Raw genomic sequence first — 23,410 nt, forward strand, 5'->3', positions numbered from 1 at the left:
ATGAAAGTTTAAATAAAAAGTTCAGCATAGTCAGGTTTTACCAAATCATGTGCCAGAACAAGAAATCAGTTAACAAAGGATAAAACTCCTTGAGTATCACAGAAACCACAAATGAAGACAGGATTTAGAGCCAGACGTCTAAAGAATGTACCGTACATGACCAGTAGTGTAAAATCTGAAATTTAAAAACCACACTTCCTACATAGTAACATTGAAATAAAGTGGTACAGAGTTTTATAAATCCAGGTCAACGTGCATAAAGTACACAAACAATCCATAGATTTTATTAAGAGAATTACACATGCCGCCCAGCCATAGTCGTCAGTGTCCACATGTGCTTTAGTTTATTTCAGTTCAGACGGTAGGAAACGCGAGATCAAATGGGGTTTTAAAAACAGTTAAATACTCCCCACTAGAAAAGACTCAAATGAAAGGGGAAGACACCCTGTCAGCGACCATCTTATGATTTTTTTAATGTTAAACAGATTTAATTCCATGTTAAGTTGACCAGCCAACTTTAAGCCATTTAGAAGGTTAGAATAGTTTGTGAAAAATGACAAATACAGTACTAGTTCGACTTTTCAGCCATTTATAAAATGAGAAAGGAAAAGGGTGGCGGCGAAGGGGATTCAGTCCAGAGAGGTGGGGATCTAGTTAGACCTAATAGTCCACAGGTTCGTCTCCTTCCTCGCTGAGCAAACAGGTGCGGATTATAGCCTCCGTCACGGCATACGGGTCACAGTTGGCAGACGGGCGGCGGTCCTCGAAGTAGCCCTTCTTCTCCTGGCCCACGGTGCGAGGGATGCGGATGCTGGCACCGCGGTTGGCCACACCGGCAGAGAACTCGTGGATGTTGGAAGTTTCATGGTGGCCGGTGAGGCGACGGGCATTGTCAAGTCCCCCTTTAGGGTCATAGGCGCGGATGTGGTAACTATGCCTCTTCCCCAGCCTTTCAATGGACTCCTCAATGGCCCTGGAGCAGAGAAGGCGAGATTAGTTCATCACAGAAAAGCTCACAGTTGGTCAACACCATCTGCTTTGCCTTAAGAGCCTTCTAATAAGTCTGGGTTTACTCCACATCCAAATGCGTGCAATTGAATAAATACGACTACTGATTAAACCTAGTATGAATGCATCTTCATATGATCCAGTACTCACTTCAACCCACCCTCTTCCCTCATCTCTTTTGTGCTGAAATTGGTGTGGCATCCAGCGCCGTTCCAGTTTCCAGGGATGGGCTTGGGGTCAAATGAGGCCACCACACCAAAGTCCTCACACACCCGGTGGAGAATGAACCTAGCTGCCCAAAGGTGATCACCCATGCTGATGCCTTCACAAGGGCCAACCTGGAACTCCCACTAGAAAGACAAAAACAGTGTTCACGTACATAAATCTCATTGCATAGGATCAACCTTTAGACGAGCCAAAAAAAATAATACATACACATAAAATTGTGCTTACCTGCGCAGGCATGACTTCAGCATTGGTTCCACAGATCATGACCCCAGCATACAGGCAGGCTCTGTAGTGGGCTTCCACAATATCTCTACCGTAGGCCTTGTCAGATCCCACTCCACAGTAATAGGGACCTGTACACATAAGGACAGGGTTAGTTCAAGAATAGTAACCGTCACATTCAAAGTAATGCATCCGAGGAAGAATTGTACACGGTCAGTCAAAGACAACTAAGAACAGTCTTTACCTTGTGGGCCAGGGAAGCCATTGTTCGGCCAGCCGAACGGGTGTCCATCAGTGCCCAAAATGGTGTACTCTTGCTCCATGCCAAACCAAGGGACCTGGTTCTCAACCATGTCCATGACTTTATTACACGTCAAACGAAGGTTGGTTTCTGTGCAAAGAATTTACCTTTTTAGACACTGAAGTAAAAATGGATTTAAAAAGCTTAGCTAGACAGATGCACACCAAGATTCAGAAGTTACCTGCAGGTTTGCGGTTGTACTTCAGCACTTCACACAGGACCAGTTTGTTGGGGTCTTTGCGGAAAGGATCTCTGAACATTGCAGAAGGAATCAAATACATGTCACTGTTTGAGCCCTCAGACTGGTAGGTGCTAGAGCCATCAAAGTTCCATTCTGGCAGTTCTACAGAATTAAGGCAAAGAAGGAGTTAGTTTACTCAAGTCAATCAACAACTAGGTAGGCTTGGCTACAAAATTCATAAATCCCCTGGAACTTTACGTCAAATGTCAACCAACAACCACTGCTTACCTTCGATGCTCTTGGGCTCCGAATCCAGCGTTCTGGTTTTACAGCGGAGTCCCTCTCCGGTTCCATCGATCCAGACGTACATAATTTGGACTTTGTCTCCCTGAGGGAGGTCCATGTACTGCTGTTTGACAGCCTTACTCAGTTCTGCGCTGGAGGACGTAGCCATCTTATTTGTTATAAAACACCTAGGGAGATACAAACGTCAACAGTATGATGAGTTTACACATCAACGAGGTGGCGGCTTTGACCACAGTTGGAGGATGTGTTGCATAACAGCTAACGCAGAGACAGGATTGCTCATTGTTCCAGAAGTAGTCAAAGAATGCATGCGAAGACATGTTAAGCATTTTCTTTAATTGAAATCCATGGTAGCGCAAATCTGACAAAAATACAAATTTCTGCCATATTGATCACAGCGTGTTTATCAGATGACAATTTCTGGATCGGTAGGCTACAGACCAACATAATCCACTAGCTAATAAACCTATTTCCCAACAACATTTTATCATTATCCTCCTTTACGACCATCAACGACCCTACCTGTTGCGTCATTCCCAGAATTACCTACCCCCCACACACACCCACTGGAGTCATGGCGACACTATTGCATCAGACACTTCCTAAATCAATTTACAGCACAATTAACCTAACACTACATTATAGAGAGGAAGTCAACAAATCAACAAAGACACCAAAAACTTCAACAAATCTGACTAAAGACAACCATTTCCAATGAAAAGGACAAAGTGTCCCAAGTGGGAACAAAACAAAAAAGGTGCCTTCCACTTACCTGGAACGCGGAAATAACTAGGCTACAATAGAATAGGTCAAATAAGGGTAGACAGACAGTTTATCATAAGGAAAGAGGGAGTAAATTACCTGTAAAAACGAGAAAATGGAAATTAAAAACGAAAAGGACTTGCAGGTCCAATGTAATGTTGAAAATTTTCCCGATAGTTGTTCTCTCATGCTCCAGCTCATGTTTCAGTTTAATTTATAACGTGAGAGCTGTAGCTCGGCGTCTATGATTGGTCAGAGAAAAAAACATGTGTGTATTCCAAGATGATTGAAGCAGACGAGGCTCGATCATTGGACGGGGTTCGATGCGCAACGCCCTCTGGTATAGATAAAAAGCATTGCTTGACATTTTGTGAGACCGCTCCAATGTATCGAGTACGGAACCTATTGTATCTAATGCCCAATGTATCTAGAAGTAGACTGCCCTTCCTACACCATTACAAACAGCAGAAAGCTTTAACTTTAGGTTACAGTAATTACTAAAATGTCTGGAAATATATGCAATCGAGATTTAATGGGTACAACTTAAAAAAAAAACATAGCACTAAATTCCATCTCTGGGAAAATGAAACGCAGTCAAAAAGCCTCTCATCAGAAAAGATGCGCTGGCTGGCGGAAGCTATTTTCCAAACGCCGCCCCGTGGTAAAAAATGGTCTACTGTCTATTGATGTACTCAGATAAACTAGAAGTCAAGGCCTATAATTTCATACAATTGAATACCAATTACATATTGTTGAACTAGTTCTTCATCTAAGAAAATAATACACTTGATGAAGAACCTTAGTATGCTATAGAATACATTCACATTAATATTTGTAGGTACACATTTATCGTTTCTGGAAAATTGATCAAATCAGAGTTCCGCACAATGACTTACTATAGGATGTTAATTTATGTACAGTATTGTTCGGGAGTAGCCCATATCAGATTCAGATTTAGATTGAGATAAGCTTTATTAGCATGAATGACAAAGCCACCGTTGCTAAAGTGACGTGAGATAATGACAATAATAACAGTAAAAACTATTATAATTATTATAATAAATAATAATAATAGTGATGGGATTAGAGAAAGGGTACAATATATATTGGTATATATCACAGAAGGCTGCTGAAGGGAGAACAGCTCATAATAATGGCCAGAACAGAGCAAATGGAATGGCATCAAACACATGGAAACCAAGTGTTTGATTTTGTTAAAATCCTTCCGCTTATTCCGCTCCAGCCATAATTAAGGTGCCACCCACCTCCTGTGGTATACAGTATATCATATCATCTGATATATCATATCATGTTCACTGTAGAGTAAGCAGGACAAGCTACATAATCTCTTTGGCACTGAGGTATTGGTTTTCCATGAGGAGAGAGAGAGTGGAAGGTGAGTACAAAGTGTGAGTTGGTGTCAAGACAAGACATTCCAATTTCACCCAACAATGATACATTTGGAACCTTTGACATCTATGACATCACTTCAAGAATGCAAGACTTAAAAAATAGTCATGGTGTCCCTATAGGCCTGTTGTCATCTATATATATAGACAACTACATAATTTTACCAGAACGCCATTGATCAGACAAAAGGGATGTCTTTTGGAAGTTTAAGATGCGAGGGTACACAAGTCAAATGACACCAAGAACAGGTAGGTGGCTATGACTGATGTATGGTTTTACTCTATGCATGTTCATTTGGATCAGAAACAACATTTGAATTTAAAATGAAAGTTGATAATTTATGAACATTTTATTAATTAAGAAAACAGACTTTTGTCTATGGTCTATTTCTAGGAGGACAATGTGATAAAGCGCTTGCAGACCTTTTGAAGGATGACGTTTTTGTGGATTTCTTCAATACATTTCTGAATTTGCCAGTATGTACGGATTTCTTGTTAATCAACACTTTTGTAGATTCTTTATATCTTGGATACACTAATTTCTGTAATGTTTATCTTGGCCTAGGTGTTTGGTCAGACTCCGTTATGTGTTCTATCCGAAAACAAGTGGTACCTTTGTCCTGAAATTCCAATCATCCAGGTAACCAAGCCATATTAGAAAAGTGAATGAATTACTCACACTAATTTTGGTATACAAAACAATCAAATGTTCAACAAGATTACCACATTCAAGCTGATAAGTCAAATTGCTACTGACTAGCTTGTCATTCATTGCCATTGTAGGATGTGAGAAGAGGCGGATTCCTTGTATGGTTGAGCGTGCATCGGTTCGTTTACTTCAAACAGACAGAGCTGTATAACTACTACTCCTTGTGTAAAGAGTTCCTGCAGTTTTCGTCATGCCAAGCTAAAGGTCAAGACTAAAATACATCAAACAGCAATTTCAGTGTTTGAAGCAGATTGGTTGAATGGATTGTTGTGCAAGAGTGTGCTTTTTTTCTGGTTAAGAGAATGTTAGGCAAAATCAAAACAGGGATGAAGGAGGTAAATACTCTTTAATATTTGTTTCCATCCAGAGAAAGACTATACAGCTGTCAATAAAGCATTAGACAATGGTACACCCCGTAATAGTAGGCCAGGCTGTATTAAGTATTAGCAAACCATTTGAAGCATTGAGATAATATATAGGCATATACCAAATGTATTGATGAGAGCATGTGTTGTGACCAGTATGCAGTATATGAGAGGGAGGGACAAGGGAGGGTCAGGATGCTATGTACTTCTGTTCTATTCTAGTCTTCTTCTCATCTGTCCATTGTGCTATTCCCTTCTCAGAGGTGCTGAAGTGGACATCTGCAGACCAGTGGCTGCTGAAGAGATGCCTGGGCAGTGTGAGAGGGATGAGACGCTTCTGTTCTTTTGTCAAAGGCACTCGTGGTACGTCTTTTTATTGTCTCTGAGATTATTTAGATTTAAGAAACTACTTAAATATATTTTATGGCCTTGAAAATTAGAAATTTAATTCCATAATATCCCTGAGATAGGAAGTTACTGAAATGTAAGCTATGTAATCAGTGGCCCTTGTTTGTTTCAACCACAAAGTGTGGCAGTTGGTTTTGTGTGAGTTGTAGACTGAATTTTGCAGTAGCAAGTTGACTTTGAAAAGGTTAAAGAGGAAACTTGAGTTCCAGGATCCGGTCAAAGTAAACATTTTAATACAGAGCTTTCAGGGTACAGGTAAAAATGCAAAGGCTAATAGCGCCAGAGGCTGAAAAAGCTAAGGCCAATAGTATGATAGTAAAGCATGGCTAAAAGGCAAATGGCGCAAATTAAAATTCTTCCTCAGAGTCTCAAGATTGTATAGTCATTCTGAGTTAAGTACATGCATCAGTACATATGTTGGTTGATATGAAATTGATACAATTTTCAATTGAACAATGAGAACAGTGAGACATTTGCTACTTTGGGTACACAGCGAGAGATGTTCAGACAGTTTAAGACTGGATTGTAATGAGTTGAGCCCTCTGAGAATTCCGTTTCATGTGTGATCTGAGGCACAGATAAAGCTGGAAAACACTTGTATACTTTAGAGTAGACCATTTTAAGTTATGTGTGACCAATTAAGCAGGTTACTCAATATTATTGTAAGCAAATATGTGTGAGGATATGACATCTGTGTCGTCGTCGAGTTTGGTTATCTGGGTTGGCCCCCAAAATCCCCCCTACAATCGATTAGTCTCCGCCCTCAACGAAAGCTACTCCTCCGTCCTCAGTGTGTGTGTGTGTGTGTGTGTGTGCACGCGTGCGTCTTGTGTACCTGAAGGAGAGGAGTTGGTGACGTTCTTTGTGAAAGTGGAGCGTCTCCTGCAGATACACTGGCAGCAGGATGGGAGCCAGAGGAACCGCTACCAGGCCCTGCTTACTGTCATCAAAGCTGTCCACCTCACTGAGGGCTCCAGCATCATGACCACCTGTCGCATCTCCTCAGGTAACACAGGAGGGCCTTCGTTCAAAATATCACCCTATTCCCTTTACTGTATATGACTTTTGACCAGGGCCCTATGAGCACATGCCAAAAGTAGTACACTATAGGGAATAGGGTGCCATTTGGGATGCATGCAGGGCTTAGCCTACTGTTTATGTACAGTTGAAGTCAGAAGTTCATATACACCTTAGCCAAATACATTTAAACTCGGTTTTTCACAATTCCAGACATTTAATCCTAGTAAAAATTCCCTGTCTTAAGTCAGATAGGATCACCACTTTATTTTAAGAATGTGAAATGTCGGAATAATAGCAGAGAGAATTATTTCTTTCACCTTTTATTTCTTTCATCACATTCCCAGTGGGCCAGAAGTTTACATGCACTCAATTAGTATTTGGTAGCATTGCCTTTAAATTGTTTAACTTGGGTCAAACGTTTCCGGTAGCCTTCCACAAGCTTCTCACAATAAGTTGGGTGAATTTTGGCCCATTCCTCCTGTCAGAGATGGTGTAACTGAATCAGGTTTGAAGGCCTCCTTGCTCGCACACCATTTTTCAGTTCTGCCCACAAACTTTCTATTGGGTTGAGGTCAGAGCTTTGTGATGGCCACTCCAATAACTTGACTTTGTTGTCCTTAAGCCAATTTGCCACAACTTTGGAAGTATGCTTGGGGTCATTGTCCATTTGGAAGACCCATTTGCGACCAAGCTTTAACTTCCTGACTGAGGTCTTGAGATGTTGCTTCAATATATCCACATAATTTTCCTCCCTCATGATGCCGTCTATTTTGTGAAGTGCACCAGTCCCTCCTGCAGCAAATCACCCCCATGACATGATGCTGCCATCCCCGTGCTTCATGGTTGGGATGGTGTTCTTTGGCTTGCAAGCCTCCCCCTTTTTCCTCCAAACATAACGATGGTCATTATGACAAAACAGTTCTATTTTTGTTTCATCAGACCAGAGGACATTTCTCCAAAAAGTACAATCTTTGTCCCCATGTGCAGTTGCAAACTGTAGTCTGGCTTTTTTGGAGCACTGGCTTCTTCCTTGCTGAGTGGCCTTTCAGGTTATGTTGATATAGGACTCATTTTACTGTGGATATAGATACTTTTGTACCTGTTTCCTCCAGCATCTTCACAAGGTCCTTTGCTGTTGTTCTGGGATTGATTTGCACTTTTCACACCAAAGTACATTCATCTCTAGGAGACAGAACACTTCTCCTTCCTGAGCAGTATTTATTTTATTTTTATTTTACCTTTATTTAACTAGGCAAGTCAGTTAAGAACAAATTCTTATTTTCAATGACGGCCTAGGAACAGTGGGTTAACTGCCTTGTTCAGGGGCAGAACGGCAGATTTGTACCTTGTCAGCTCAGGGATTCAAACTTGCAACCTTTCAGTTACTAGCCCAACGCTCTAACCACTAGGCTACCCTGCCGCCCCGTTTGATGGCTGCGTGGTCCCATGGTGTTTATACTTGCGTACTATTGTTTGTACAGATGAACGTGGTAGCTTCAGGCATTTGGAAGTTTCTCCCAAGGATGAACCAGACTTGTGGAGGTCCACAATTTTTTCTGAGGTCTTGGCTGATTTCTTTGGATTTTCCCATGATGTCAAGCAAAGAGGCACTGATGTGGAAGGTAGGCCTTGAAATACATCCACAGGTACACCTCCAATTGACTCAAATGATGTCAAATAGCCTATCAGAAGCTTCTGAAGTCATGACATCTTTTTCTGGAAATTTCCAAGCTGTTTAAAGGCACAGTCAACTTAGTGTATGTAAACTTCTGACCCACTGGAATTGTGATACAGTGAATAATAAGTGAAACAATCTATCCGTAAACAATTGTTGGAAAAATTACTTGTGTCATGCACAAAGTAGATGTCCTATCCGACTTGCCAAAACTATAGTTTGTTAACAAGAACTTTGTGGAGTGGTTGAAAAACGAGTTTTAATGACTCCAACCTAAGTGTATGTAAACTTCTGACTTCAACTGTATATAGCACTTTGTGACATGTTGTTAAATGGACTGAATACATACAAATTGATTGATGATTGATTGACACCACTCTGCTACATATGTATGGCGATATTATAGTAGGCTTATGGAATGTATACCAACAAAGTAAACATGGATACTATACAGTACATAGTTTAAACGTGTTTCACGGTACGTAAGCACCATTATGTCATGCCATGTCCCCATGTGTACCATCATGACACACTGTTAACCACCATGTTACCTCTTTTGATACCATGGTTCTCCTTAGAGGGTTTGATGAAGATCTTCTCGGGGAGTGAACCTGGTGGGATGGATCAGATTCTGTATGAGATGAGGTGCAAAGCCTTATGCCGTCTTCAGTCCTACTGGCTGCCCCAGTACCTCTGCTCCTGTAAGCTCTCCATCACCAAACTGAAAGAGTGTGCCTCCATCGTCAAAGAGTACGAGGACGTTGCCTCTAACCTCACCCTGGTAGAGAACCCTGCTCCGCTTGACCCACTGGGGTGGAGTTTGGGCTCGCCACCATCAGAGGGCCCTACAGTGACCCGGACCTACTGCTCCAAAGTCAGGAAGAGGCTGCTGTGGAGGGCCCATCAGAGGCCTGGGACAGGACTTAGGGTTGGGGCAGCAGGGATGCCCGATGGGTCGGCCATACAGCAGTGGTTGCCAATGGCCGGGGACGGAGACCAGGGAGAGTGTACCAATATAGTGCACTACATGAGCAGGCATGGGGAGGAGATTGTGGTCGGTGGTGACAAGACACATGGGGGCAGTGGCAAAAGGGAGGGCAGAAGCAAGAGAGGAGGAAGTGGGAGCTCAAAGAGAAGTACCAGTACTTCTCTCCTCAGAAAGGTGAGCTCTGCTAGTCTTAGGCCCAGAACTGGCCCCCTCCCTGTCATGCCCATACTCCCATCCAAGAGCCTGTCCAGTCTGGACAGCAGCAGCACTGACCCCATCATCCCCCCTCACACCTGTATGGAGACCCCCATCTGCCACCTTCCCTCCATCACCACCATCCCTGTCACCCCTACTCCCGCTCCTCCTTCCAGACCGGTCTGGGGAACACCACACTACGACGAGCACCCCTCCCTGGCCCTGTCCGCTGATGCTCTTGCTGGAGGTCCCTATGAGAATTTCCTGAGGGTCAGTGGCCAGGGGGTCATGCTGCACCACCTGGGACTGTGGCAGGAGCTGGATGGCTTCCTCAACCTCCTGCTCAAGATGGAGGATGGCCCCTCCAAAGCTCTGAGACAGGTGCTGGCTAGAAAGATCATGGCTGTGTACTTGAGTGATGCGTGGCAGTGTGTTAGTCGCCCTGAGGGTGAGTGGTGCACCACCTACCTGACCAAATCCACTGTCTGCCACCTCATAAACCTCCTCCCCTCTGGCAATGTGATGCCCTGGATCTACACGGCCAAGCAGGAATTATGCCAGGTGGGTGTTAAACCTTTTTTGACTGCAGTATGTGGTTGACAGCAAAGTGAGAACATGGAAAGTCGGTTTATTATTTATACTTCTTCTCACTCCTTGATTACAACGTCATGTATTCAGTGTCAGTACAAAGTTTTCCCTCTTTCCATTTGAGCAGATTCTGAGTCCCACCTACAATGCATTTCTGGATGAAGAAGACAAAGTCCTTCTCTTCTATCTGGTAACCAACTAATTTCTAATCTGATTATTAGGATGGTGGAACTGTAGTTTTACTCCTCGCTCCATCGTTTTCTCTCTCAGTTCACTCAGAATGAGGTCAAGGGGAAAGTGAGTCATAGAGCTACAGCGCCCTCCAGTGATCCCACTGCGCCAGAGCAGCAGGTGAGGAGGATGAGGGAGGCTCTGGCTCTCTGTCAGGCCTGCACTGAGCCTCTCACTGAGGAGACCTGGGCCCTGCTGCCCCTAGAGGACATCAGGACAGGAGGCTCTGTTCACCTGCACTACAGGAAGACCAGTAAGAACTAACTGGTTGTAGAATAAGTACTGTACTCTACGGACAAGAGTTGTCCTCCTCACACCATTTGGTGTAAAATAGAAGCATGTCTTTTTCTCCTCATGTCTCAGATCGGTATGACCTTCCGTTTGAAACCCTGGCTGAGAAGTACCCCAAAGTGGCTGTGGAGGCGATCAGTAAAACTTACAGACTCTACTATGACTGGAAGCCAGTGCAAGGTATGATACAAATTACATTCAAACTTTTCCTATCAGCTTCAATGATTAATAAGTCAATGAAACATAACAATAAAATGTGTCCTCCAGAGGAGACAAAGAAGCCAGTGGTGACATGCAGTACTAAGAAGTCATTCCATCTGATGAAGGACAAGGACCACAGCTTTGCTGAAAAACCATCCATGAGACCAAGGTTTTTAGAGGAGGTGATGAGAAGTCCCACCAACCTGGACTTCTTCAAGCGTTACCTGAGGGCCTATGATGCTCACGGAGCTCTGAACTTCTACCACGAGGTGGACAAACTGCGGCACATCGACAGCCTCCTCCAGAAGACCAAGATCAACAGCATCGTGTCCCGCTTCCTCAGACGAGCAGACGCTAGTAACCACACTGAATAGATTATAATAGAATCATTTGTCCTCCAAGAAGGAAACTATTTCCCTGCCTTATAGGTTAATGAATAATCACATTGACTTTGTATCAGATATACAGTAGGCAATATTATGTCACTATAGGCATCACACTCGCGCTCAACTTAAATGAAAGCCACACAGTATGTGCGCTCGAGTTAGCCTAGTTATGATATGCGCATACCACAGTCGTTAGCCTACCCTTTTTAAACATGTGTAGCCAGCCTGGTCTACTAGGTTAGATGTAACAAAGTAAATGTAAATCCGGGACACTCAAGTTAGTATGATATGTTATGTTTGGTATGGTTACAAAAGACAGATGGTTACTTAAGGCAAAAACCAAGGTTGCGTGTTCGAATCTCATCACAGACAACTTTACCATTTTAGCTAATTAGAAATTTTGAAACTACTTTTTAGACACTTTGCAACAACTTAGCATGTTAGCTAACCCTTGCTTAACCATTTAGCCTAACTCCTAACCTTAACCCTAGCTAGCGTTAGCCACTTAGCTAACATTAGCCACAACAAATTGTAATCCGTGACGTATATACAAGTTTTGCAAATTCGTAACATATTGTACGAATTGCAATTTGTAAAATATACTAATTGGAGTGTCCAGCATTTATGTTTACTATGTTATGCCTTCCCCTAAGTCCAGGTTAGTGTAGCCAACAACAGCTAAATACTCTTCATTGCCAACAACAGTTAACCTACTGTTTTTAAACAAGTGTAGCCAACAACAGTTAACCTACTGTTTTTAAACAAGTGTAGCCAACAACAGATAACCTACTGTTTTTAAACAAGTGTAGCCAACAACAGTTAACCTACTGTTTTTAAACAAGTGTAGCCAACAACAGCTAAATACTCTTCATTGCCAACAAGTTTTCCAGTTATCTTTGTAGCTCCAGTGAAATTAGTTTTTCAGTTTGTGCATTCATGTTTGTGTTTGTCACGTGGTTGTTGCTGCTTCTCTGAGCTCCACTCGTACACATCCTCTCTGCGTACACCCTCATTTGATTCAGAAGCACGCAACCCCTTTTCCCAAGGGCTCTGTCATTTTGTCCATTTATTATTTGTTTAATGAGATCTCTCATATTAAAAATGTATACAGGTTAGATTGAAAAAGGCCTGTGAATATGATGTGGTTTTGTGATAGTCTACTTCTGCACATTTGTGTCGTCTTCAGCTTGTAAATTAGGTTTCAACCAGTTCATTTGTTATGTGCACCCCTGCTTGTTGATGCAATGGTTTTGCACAGGGATTGGACTCAAGGTATTTCTACCTGGCTTTACCAGTGATCTGTATGCTCTGAAGGGGAGAATATCTGTATGTGGTTAGGCTGCATTTTGTCTTGACAGTGCCCATAGCCTGTTTCCCACCAACCAAATCCTAATTTAGTAGGCCTATATTGATTTTGTAAGGGGAAAGCATATGACTGTCCACATTGTTTGTTTTTGTAGGCTAAGTGCTTGTGCATATTTTTGGGGACATTATTATGTAGGCCTACCTCTGCTACCACTTCTACCATTTTGTTAATAAAACTCACACTTTTTGCACCTTATCCTTTGCCTCCTGTCTGCCTACTAGCTGATGGGACTAAAGTCAAACTTTTTTCATCTTTAGCCATGATAGCCGTTCATAACAGGCTGCTATTTAGCCATAGCCTAAGAAGCAGATTTTCGACCAAGCCTTACTTGACAATACTTTCTTAATTCTCAGCTTGGAAGTCCCCGGTGTCTTTTATAATCTCCAAGTCAAAAATGAAGAAAGTAAGCCCTATAGCCTATATATCACAAATCTGCTGCTTACGGCTAAATAGCAGCCTTTTATCAACTGCTATCACAGCTAATGAAGAAAGCCTTTTAATCCCATCAACTGCCTGCCAACAGTACCTTCCCCTTGAGTCCCAAGGTCAGCCAGAGGGCGCTATTATTCCTGCCATCGTTTGACCTCTAATAGCACCCTCTGGTGGCCCTTGCGGTTGCTTGAGACCATAAATCACGTCTGCCTTTCCACACACTAAACCCAGCATATTATTAACAAACATAATTTATGTCCCCGTCTGTCTGTCTGTCTGTCTGTCTGTCATTGTAGAGGATTATCTTCAGTGCAGCGCCAACCTCATCTCTCAGATCCCCAAGATGAGATATGTTTCTCCCGACATCATTTTTGCAGCTCAGGATCTGGTTATCAAATCCCTGGAGGCAACCTGGTACTGAACCTTGATAAGTGATCCCAACTTATTTATTACAGCAGTTTATTATATTATATTATGAGTTCATTTTAAATACCTCTTCTTATTAATACTACTCACCACATGTATGTCTGGGAATTTTTGCTATCTTTAGACACTATCTGCAGTGTGCAGGACACCTGCCTTTTACAATGTGTAGTTGGATCATAACATGTCCATAAAACATGCATATTTTCCAACAGATGTTTTACTGCATGGCTTCAAAGCATTAAGGTTTAATGGACACAGATGTTATTTTGTTGGACAAAATTGTGGTGTGCTCTTTTGTACAAAGTAAAAATGTTGTATGATTTATTATGTATGGTGCAGCAGCAGTGTAGCAAAACAGTAAGATGTCCTATACAACCATGTTTTTCTAAACTATTACTCCAAATATGGATTCATCGAGAATGTACCGCCCAAAAATATGAATATTTTTTTTTTTTTGTATTTATTGTGGACCTTATGCTTCTGCAGGTTCAAAAAGTATCAAGAGACCTTTCCTCCTTGTACCAATGTTACTGACACCGGCACAAGAACCGTCGTCCTTACAAACAAACTAGTGAGTTGTCACCACTTTACCATGGCCGAATACCGACAGTTAGATGAACCTGTGTCCGCTGGGACATATGTTCAAACTTAGAATCTACTACTGCCCTCAATTCCTAATGTGGCACGTATCGTCTATATTTCTATAAGGTTAACTATTCTGTTATCACAATATTCGTTCCTCCTTTTCTTCTTATAGAAACATGTGTGGAGCGTCTTCTCCAGGTTCATCAAAAGCATCTGTAAATTCCGGCATGCCATGAAGGACATTCTGACCAGAAGCAAGTTTGAGGGCTACCTTAGACACAACTGGCAAGACTTCTCTCTAAGTAAATTCCCCTGTTTAGCTTTACCATTCCAGTATTTTACTTGTAGGGCTTGTCGTTGGTTCTTGTTCCCCGTTGGCCCAAGAAGCCATGGTTCTCGGATATCATTCGCTTGTTGGGTGGAGATCCGTGGGCACCCCGACCCCCCAGGGCGGAGATCCGTGGGCACTCCCCCACCCCACTACACGCTTATCGTCTCGGGCACAGTGGGGGGGTTCTGTTGGTCTCAGGGCATTTCATATTATTCTGTACGTAAATCCGAGACACTCCATTTAGTATATGTTTCGTATGGAAGGTATTAATTTGTGGATGTCCATCACCCAATTTGTATTATATGTTACGAATTCTAGCTAGGTGGCTAATGTTAGCTTGCTCGCTAACGTCAGCTAGGCTAGGGGTTAGGGTTAAGTGTTAGTGGAAGGGTTAGCTAACATACAGAGTAGCTAAAAAGTAGTAAGTAGGAGCAAAGTAGCAAATTAGATAAACTTGTCCGTGATGAGATTCAAACTCGCAGGTTGTTAGACATTCGCGTTATATGCTCACCCCAACCAACCACCCTCCTTTCGTTTTTGCCTTAAGTAAATATCTATCTTAAGTAACCATACCAAATGTAACATATCATACTAAATGGAGTGTCTCGGATTTAGGTAGAGAATATTACAAAATTCTCTGAAACCAGGTTGGGAGAGTTGGAATCTAGGGGCCTGGGTGGCCGGAGATTTACCTCCAAATGCATTTCTATTATTCAGCATGAGGCGAATATGAGATTTAACAGCGGTTGGCATCCAATTTGTTGCATTACCGCCACCTACTAGACTGGAGTACAACTCTCTTATACTTTACTTGAAAAATAAAAAACTACCATCTAACACTATACTCACTCATTTCAAAATTATATAAAATACAATTAATACCCCCCCTACTCCACTAATTAAATGTATTTATTCCTACCTCATGCCATCACCCTGAAAGGATGGGATATCACCACTTAACACATCCTGTAACTCTTCTGCTGTCAAGTCTTGCTCACCCAAATACCTCTCTGCAGCAGCCACCACAACCTCCATTTTCTGAGACTTCCGATCCATCCCTGCAGTATAATTGATAACCATTGCTATAAATGCAAAAAATCCAATCTTACTGAAACTTAATTCACTTTTTGGCCTATCTCTCTGTACTGAAATATCTCTACTACTCTCACCACTCCTCTCCCTTAACCCATCTTCCTCTACTTTCTTCACTGCCTCAGAATATGACAACTTCTGCTCTACTCTAACCCTGGAAACCTTAACCTGCCTCTCTCGCACAGGACATTTCTGATCCCCAGCTCCATGGGCACCCTATCAATTAACCCCTTCCACTACTTTCCCCAATACTACACATTCCTTTGTCTCATGCCCTTCTGCACATTTCTCACACATTGGACCCTCCCTCCTACACACTGCTGCCACATGTCCATAAGCTTGACACCTGTAACATCGTAATGTATTCGGCACATACACTCCTACAGGATAACTTATATATCCTAACTTCACTTTGTCAGGCAAAGACTCAGCTTCAAAACTCAAAAGAACAGACAATGACTCTTCTGCTTCCCCACCCTGTCTGCGTCGCATCAAACGACGAGCATCACACACACCGGGAATCTTTGACCTCAGCTAGTCAACGTTTATATCTACTGCTACCCCAGTTATCACTCCTTTCATTGGTGCCCTTTTCTGGAGAATGAAACAATTCACTTTTCTTGCCCCCATTCATTTTACTTAGAGGACATTCTTCCTCTGCCCAGGCATGCTCCATGGAAGGATTGTGTGCATTTGAATTCTGTTCTATTGGGGGCATTTTTTATGTTTCCACAGGAACTTTTTTGTTCAGGGTCGTTCATTCTCCACTTTGAAAGTGTAGATGCTTCCCTGCTCATGGCTTTAGCTTCGGCTAAGCGCATTGCGTTTTCCCACGCATGATCCGCGACTCTTTACATACTCAGCTAGCTATCCCCTTCTAGCTTCTCCCTTTTTCCTAAACTTATTTGGATCGTGACGCCACCATGTAAAAAAAGTGCTGTAATCAATGGCCATTGTTAACATTTTTTATTGGGGCTATGGCAGTCTATAACAGATCAGCCTGAGTACTTTTGTTTTCATTTTATTTCAGCATTTCTCTCGTGCTACTCCATTTTCAAATCAGGTGACCCCATGCCTAGTTAAGTAAAGGTTAAATAAAAAAATACTAATTTAAAATAAATAAAAAATCCTAGTTTGGAAACACTGTCCTAGTGCGGTGGCGTCATGCCTATAAGGGGCACAGGGGCACGTGCCCCCTCAGATTTGTCCTGTTCATTTTTTATTTTTTTTCTGTAATACTACTAGCCACATTTTTATGAAGTTGGCTTTAGCTAGCCTAGATACAGTAGGTTCCCAATCTCCCAACCTCATAACTAGCTACCAAGAAGACATTTCAGGCTATCAATCAAGTTAGAGTAGCTAGCTTTTCTAACTATTTTAGCTGGCATGCCTGCTGGTAAGGTTGGTAGACTTAAGAAAAGCAAGCAAGACCTAAATGTACTGAATAAGACTCGCATTCCTTTCAATTGTTTACCCAGATTTTAGCAGAGATGCGGAGAAGCATATTTAGTTTCTTAAAAAACAAACAGCGGTCAGGAGGCTACAGACAGTTCAAGAGATATGCTTAGATATGCAGAAAAATATACATATTTTTTGTACTCCCTCAGATTATTGGGCTGCATGACGCTCCTGCACTAGTGTGACCAGCTTTTTTGTCTGTCCAGTCCGCGGGAAAGCTTTTTTAGCATCATCTCTCCCACAGGAGTATGGAGGCTATCTCCCTGGCATATAGCAGCAAGAAGCAGGAGTATGGAGGCTATCTCCCTGGCATATAGCAGCAAGAAGCAGGAGTATGGAGGCTATCTCCCTGGCATATAGCAGCAAGAAGCAGGAGTTTTCTAGGGCATTATTTAAGGGATTGACTGCTAGTGATATCTGTGCGGAGGTGAGCTGGGCATTACCCCACACTTTGGTGAGGTTTTATAGCTTGGATGCCACTATTTACCCTGCAGTTCACAGTTAGCTCTCAAGAACCCAGTTTACAGCTGCCCCCCATTGGGTTCTCAGCTGATGGTACTGGTTCCTTCAGGATACAGTAGTTATATTCATTTATAACTTTACGTTTTTCAGGGTACATGCCATCAATGGGGAGCCGGCAAATTGAACCCGTTGCCCTGTGCTCGGAGCAGGTAGACTCGTCCCACTTGAAGAGGCGAGTCATCAACCACAAACTGATAACAGTGGAGTTCCTTGTCAACGATCTGTCGTTCTACCTGGAGACAGAGAGGTGACTTTGATTAATCTATTATAATTTCCTAAACTGAATATTGAGAGCATTTGTGATTTAGTTACTGGATGGGATGTATTTCTGGTTTGCCTACTCACCTGAAATACATCATTAACTGACAAAGGAACTATATTTGTGTGTCTGCTGTGGTGCTGTATTAGTTTCAGGAACATGGCAGACTCGGGCACTATGATGGCGTCAGCGGGCATGTATGGGGAGAATGACAATGCTCTGCTACACCAGAAAGCAGAGATGATCATCAAGCTCTTTCTCAAGTCAGAGATCTCTCCCAAACTGAGGGTATGGTTTCTAACTACCTCATCCACTGACTGTATCTCACCCCTCCCGGCCCCCCTGACCTCCCACAGGAACAGGCTTAACATATTAGAGCTGAGTGATAACGTGTGAGATATTAAGCTCGCTCTTTACATTACAATTCAAGGTGACTGATATTAGATTCAAAACTCATGAGAACGCAGACTCCAGTTGAATATTTTTTTATAATTTCATCATTTTAAATACTTTATCTATCTCATCTATCTCATGATTCTGATCTACCGGTATCTGATAGTGTGTTCTCATTGTCTTATTTTACAGGTTAACATAACAGAAAGTGCCAGGGATTCCATCCAGCAGGCCTTTGCCATGGGCAAGGTGGACCGAGGACTCTTCCATGAAGCCATCATGGCTGTCTTCCCTAACCTCATCTTCTGCTGGAAAAAGTGAGTGCGTGGGCAACACCTCATCCCAAGTGTGCCCAGCACTTTCTAAAACTCTCCCAACCTTTTGCCCACAGGACTGATCAATTATGACTAAAGCCAAAAGTCGTTCCTTACCAAGGGATCTTGTACTATCTGATGATGACTGTGCTTGCCTTGCAGATTCTGTAGCCAAAAGGTGAACAAAAGTATAGTTGGAGATCATTCTAAGAAAGAAGACTCCACAGAGCTTCATGACTACCTCCATCCCTTCAACTCTGACTGGTACCGGAAGGTACAAACTACCACGTCCACGACGGGTGAGTCCTGAGGGATGTTATTTCAACACAGTTCTTCATCTAAAATGACGAACCCTTATAGAGCTAGGCTTATGTAAAGCAGTGGAAAGTATGCAGTGGTGTGTGGGGTTTTGTGTGGTACAATCTGTTTTTCAAAGTTCAACGAGATGTTCCTCTATCTCTGTCCACAGACGATTACACCACCCTTAGGTTTACTGTGCATGATGGTCTCAATCTGGTCCTCCCTCAAACCAGACTAGAATGTAAGAAACTTCCCTAGCCCATAATTGTGCAATACTGTGGGTTATTTATTGCATTGTGAGGGGTGGTTCTAGCCTTTTGAGGGCCCTAAGAAATAGTTTATTTCCTACAATTCTACACATTTTGCCATGACTTATACCATGTTCATTATATCTGAGTGAGAGTGACTAACAAAATCAATGGGGGCCCCCTGGAGGTCAGGGCCCCTGGGTACGTGCCCTGTCGGTATTCGGACCTGGTTACTACAATTTTAGATAACTGTCTAGACTAACTTACCAACCCAAAAATTGTTAGCTGACATGGCTAATTGAGGGACTGTCAGTGGCTGACAAAACAAGAGAAAAACTACTCATACACAACCAAATTTCAAACTTGTGTATTCTACTATTCTAACTCACCACAGTAAGTTGAGTTCCAAAAAACATAGTGTTTTTTAAATGTATTTATACATTTTTGGGAGCCCTACCTAAGCGACCGCTAATGCTTGGAGCCGTCCTTAAGTGTCCTACAGTACACTGACCTGTCTGTGATGTTTATTCTGCAGTGTGTGCCAGTGTTCTCAGCCCTGCCAAGAGCCCCATGGCTAGACGGAGATCTGTCTCTACGCCTGCCTCCTCCGAGTAAGTTCTAAGTTCCCAACCAACTGTCATAAGGTAGTGTTGACCCATGCTGTTTACAGTTCAGTTGTCTTTCTGGGTTTTTATTGTATGAAGTACTTACCTGTACTTACTGTTCATCTCTAATAAATTCTCTTAGATTTCCACAACTGGAGGTGTCCAACCAACGCAGAAGGTCTATTGGTCCCTTTCTCAGGTAAGCCTATTAATGCACCTCATAGAGCTTAGTGGTACATATATATATTACAGTATTGCAAGAACTAAGAACTAAATCCATTTTGTTTTATGTCGTTGTAGTCCTCAAACGTCTCTGCCTCATTCTGACCTTACCCACTCATCTTCGGGATCCTTGCTCTCAAAAATCAAGGAGGACTAGTCTATCTTTTGATAATACAAATAAAGGCCATATATTTTCTATGTAAAAGTTGCATCAAGTTTATTTCCTTTAAATGGATAGTCAGGACAAGTCAGCACAAACAGCCACAGTACAGATGTGAATGGGGAAAGCCTTTTTAAACATGTCTGATCATTCACCAGAAGGGGGAACCACTGACCAATACGGAACACTGCTATCAGATCTATTATGGCGATGACATAGGTTATTTGCCATATAGATTTTTAGCATGTTATGAAAAAGTCGCAAAATTGTTTTGGTAGTAATGCCTCCCATTCCATTAGTAAGATAATACATCAACTTTGGTCAAACGTTTTTGGCCGACTGTGTGTTGTGTCTCATCTAGGACAATAATCGCCCTACGGAGCTCAGTCCTCTTTGTCCCAGGAGGGCCAGAGGTTTGTCTGAGGCTAAGATGAGTAGGGACAAAGCATTAAGAGAGGTTCACTTTCCATACAGGTCTTTCATCCATGACACTCACCCTTCCCCCAACCTCGCCAACTGCACAGATTAGGTCCTCTCCTTCCTCTCAAAACACCTATCCCCTCTCTTCTATCAACCCTCCAACCCCCTCTCTCTACCTCTACCACCTCAACCCCCGTTGTACCGTGTCTCTCACATATCATTGTCTGGCGGTCCTCAGGACCTGTCTAACCCCAGGATAAGAGTCCACCTTAAAAATCTGCAAGGCTTACAATGTGTCTCTTAGCTTTAAATGTCCTATGCATTATATCACTATGCCAATGACACAAAGTCTTCTCCTGTGACACGTCACCACTAGAGCTGTAAAGCTAAAGGGGTCTTTTGGGATTCTGCTTCCTTAAACACTTTATTTGGATCATCAATAACCAAAGACTACATACATTAATGAAAATGGCATCATTAAATACTATAAATTGTACTTAATTCAGTGCCATGACTCAGATCACAAAGTAGAAGATTTTCAGCACAACATTTGTTTTATATTGTGGTACACTCAATATAAAACATATCGTTTGTATGGAACTGAGTTTAAGATATGAGTTTTGAATGAAGACACTGAGATTGATTTCCCATGATGCTTTGCCCTCCTCTTCTATGTCAATAATGGAGCCGCTGACGGAGAAAGAGACTCAGTGCTATAGGCATCATGGGTTTTATTTAATCCAGCTTTGCTCTTCTTTGGGATAATAACTTTTTTGCTTCATTCCGGGCCTTGCCTGTCAGCTTGACATAGCAATATCTCCCAACTGCACTGTTTCATAGTCGGTTTCATTTATTTCAAAACACCATTTCACACCCTGCTGGCTTTCGCTAGGTATTATACAGCGTTTGGGGAGAGGGCTGTAGATTGAATCATGACAGAGACAGTGTCTCTTCCTGTGAAAAATAAGTAAATGGCAGACTATATCAAATGTTTTTTTTCTTCCCATAATTTTAGGGGTGTTTTCTGTTCTAGTCTCTTATATCCCTGTTGGCTGTCAAGACTTGATAAAATATTTCTTGTTTAAAAGGCATTGCCCCTCATTTTGTCTGCCGTTATTGTTGGATTTTAGCATACACTGTACATTTTGGTGATCTCCAAAGCAGTAGAAACCAATAAACACAATGTTTGTTTTTGAATCTCAAGCTTATGATATTTGTTTATTTTTTTGCTTGTTTTTTTAACCACTGAAGCTAAAATCAGAAGGGCTGATGTGATGTTTGTCGATTGGATTACTTTTTCTTATTTATAATATTAGAAATGCACAGTTAACTAGACATTTATTTTTATTAAGATTTTCAATTCAGCTTCTTAATCCTCTCCGGTGTGTCCATTTCCCTTTAATGTTGTCTGATATTAGTCTGTCCTTCAATAAAAACCCAGCCACTGGCCAAAGTCAAATGATATACTGACATATTCTGCATCTTCCAGTGCCTTAGTGAATAATGAGACTAATGTCCCCTAAGCATGACTGTGATTAGGGAGTTTTGGAGTTGCTTTGGCTAGGGACACAGCTGTTGTCCTCTTGGGCACACAAACACTACATGGTTGAAGAGCTGACATACTGTAATAAAAGTTATCAACTACTTCTCAACTGAAGGTTTTGGAAATGTTTATTCTTGTGAGTGTTGGTGCTGTTTTCACAAAGCACATCACCAAACCAAACCTCTTACAACAGCACCAACCCTGAAATAAATATTCTCCACCAAAAGCTTTGGTCCAACATTAATAACATCCCCATCTTAGCAGAGATACCGACTGTAGCATACTGGAACTACTGCCTTAGCTTGGTTGCATTGAACAATTGCCAGGCCAAACCATTCTGACAACAGACAGGTATAGTTTTTAGTGTCTGTGAAATATTGATTTATACTTCATATCCTGTCTGTTTATGTTTTGATCATCTTCTGGCGCGACCCTCCAGTTCCTTCAGGGGCCCCCTTATGGAACGAGCTGCCCAGGGCCGGGTGTGCCAGGCCAGCCGGTGGTCCTGCCTGTGGGTGGGTGGGTCTGCTGGGCCTGGTTCAGTCCCTCCTGCTGCTGCTGACATATCTGCTATGTTTATTAAGAGGATGACAAGTCTATCAGACCCCATAAGCAGGCTCTTATGCGCAGGAGTTCCTTTGTTACTTTGCGGGGAGAGTGTCATCAATCTTGCTGCCAACGCTACTCTCCTGAGCTGTTGATAGCAAACCAAGATTCTCTTCCTTTCTGCCTGGCCTCTTCCGCCTTTCCTTTCCTCGCCTCACAGGCTGGAGTCAGGCGTAGAGAGCAGGATCAGAGAGATAGGAACGTCTTTCCCGGCTTTGAGAGCGGCTCAATCTGATGGGGCGGGCGACGGAGCTTCATCCACCACAGGTGGATAGGCTAGGTCTTGGAGTATGGGAAAATGTAATGAAAATATGTTGACAGGTGGTGCTTTGGTTTGAAAGAGAGGGACAGCCAGAGCTGTGACTGAACACATACATCTCTCTCTGTGTGTTTCACACACACGCAAATGCACACACACACACGCTCAAGTACATATCCACACACAGACCCATGCAAACACACTTTTCCAGGCGATGGGACACAAATGTGTTGTGTGCCGTGTATGCTTCACAATAGCTTTTAAAAACCTGTATTCCAGTATTTAAATGTGGTCTTAGTATGCAATGACATCTCGTCGTCCCACACCCATCATGTAGCTAGTGGATCCTTAATTCCCCCTAACATTGCCACATGGGGTTGCTGTAGATTTATGTA

General features: G+C 42.4%; 3 protein-coding genes across 3 annotated transcripts; 2 read left to right on the forward strand and 1 right to left on the reverse strand.

Moving 5' to 3' along the window:
- Positions 1 to 263: 263 nt before the first annotated feature.
- On the reverse strand, positions 264 to 3,132 carry glna (Glutamine synthetase). The gene is given in 7 exon segments (NM_001141212.1): positions 264 to 973; positions 1,159 to 1,358; positions 1,462 to 1,589; positions 1,703 to 1,849; positions 1,941 to 2,102; positions 2,229 to 2,413; positions 3,108 to 3,132. Coding segments are annotated over 6 exon segments (1,116 nt in total). The 5' UTR covers positions 2,395 to 2,413; positions 3,108 to 3,132; the 3' UTR covers positions 264 to 660.
- A 158-nt stretch (positions 3,133 to 3,290) lies between these two features.
- LOC123741836 (regulator of G-protein signaling protein-like) lies at positions 3,291 to 7,068 on the forward strand. The gene is made up of 6 exons (XM_045716029.1): positions 3,291 to 3,326; positions 4,983 to 5,057; positions 5,201 to 5,330; positions 5,753 to 5,854; positions 6,741 to 6,905; positions 7,040 to 7,068. The coding sequence occupies exons 1-6, from the start codon at positions 3,291 to 3,293 to the stop codon at positions 7,066 to 7,068; spliced, it is 537 nt and encodes a 178-aa protein (XP_045571985.1).
- Positions 7,069 to 9,173: 2,105 nt separating this feature from the next.
- LOC106599263 (regulator of G-protein signaling protein-like) lies at positions 9,174 to 20,324 on the forward strand. Its single transcript, XM_014190404.2, has 16 exons — positions 9,174 to 10,338; positions 10,493 to 10,555; positions 10,636 to 10,849; positions 10,960 to 11,067; positions 11,155 to 11,445; positions 13,569 to 13,686; positions 14,185 to 14,269; positions 14,456 to 14,585; positions 17,777 to 17,933; positions 18,095 to 18,233; positions 18,531 to 18,655; positions 18,815 to 18,951; positions 19,122 to 19,193; positions 19,736 to 19,811; positions 19,948 to 20,004; positions 20,106 to 20,324. The coding sequence occupies exons 1-16, from the start codon at positions 9,181 to 9,183 to the stop codon at positions 20,182 to 20,184; spliced, it is 3,009 nt and encodes a 1,002-aa protein (XP_014045879.2). The 5' UTR covers positions 9,174 to 9,180; the 3' UTR covers positions 20,185 to 20,324.
- The last annotated feature ends 3,086 nt before the right edge of the window (positions 20,325 to 23,410 follow it).

Source organism: Salmo salar, chromosome ssa03 (genome assembly GCF_905237065.1).
Source record: "Salmo salar chromosome ssa03, Ssal_v3.1, whole genome shotgun sequence".
Taxonomy (NCBI): Eukaryota; Metazoa; Chordata; class Actinopteri; order Salmoniformes; family Salmonidae; genus Salmo; species Salmo salar.

Excerpts from the sequence above, each read along its gene's own strand:
- LOC106599263 (XM_014190404.2), top strand. The coding sequence starts at position 9,181 with ATGAAGATCTTCTCGGGGAGTGAACCTGGTGGGATGGATCAGATTCTG. Across the intron at positions 14,586-17,776 it reads CTGGCAAGACTTCTCTCTAA|GGTACATGCCATCAATGGGG; the intron begins GTAAATTCCCCT and ends TACGTTTTTCAG. Across the intron at positions 17,934-18,094 it reads TTCTACCTGGAGACAGAGAG|TTTCAGGAACATGGCAGACT; the intron begins GTGACTTTGATT and ends GTGCTGTATTAG.
- LOC123741836 (XM_045716029.1), top strand. The coding sequence starts at position 3,291 with ATGATTGAAGCAGACGAGGCTCGATCATTGGACGGG. Across the intron at positions 3,327-4,982 it reads AGGCTCGATCATTGGACGGG|GTGTTTGGTCAGACTCCGTT; the intron begins GTTCGATGCGCA and ends ATCTTGGCCTAG. Across the intron at positions 5,855-6,740 it reads TTTTGTCAAAGGCACTCGTG|GAGAGGAGTTGGTGACGTTC; the intron begins GTACGTCTTTTT and ends GTGTACCTGAAG.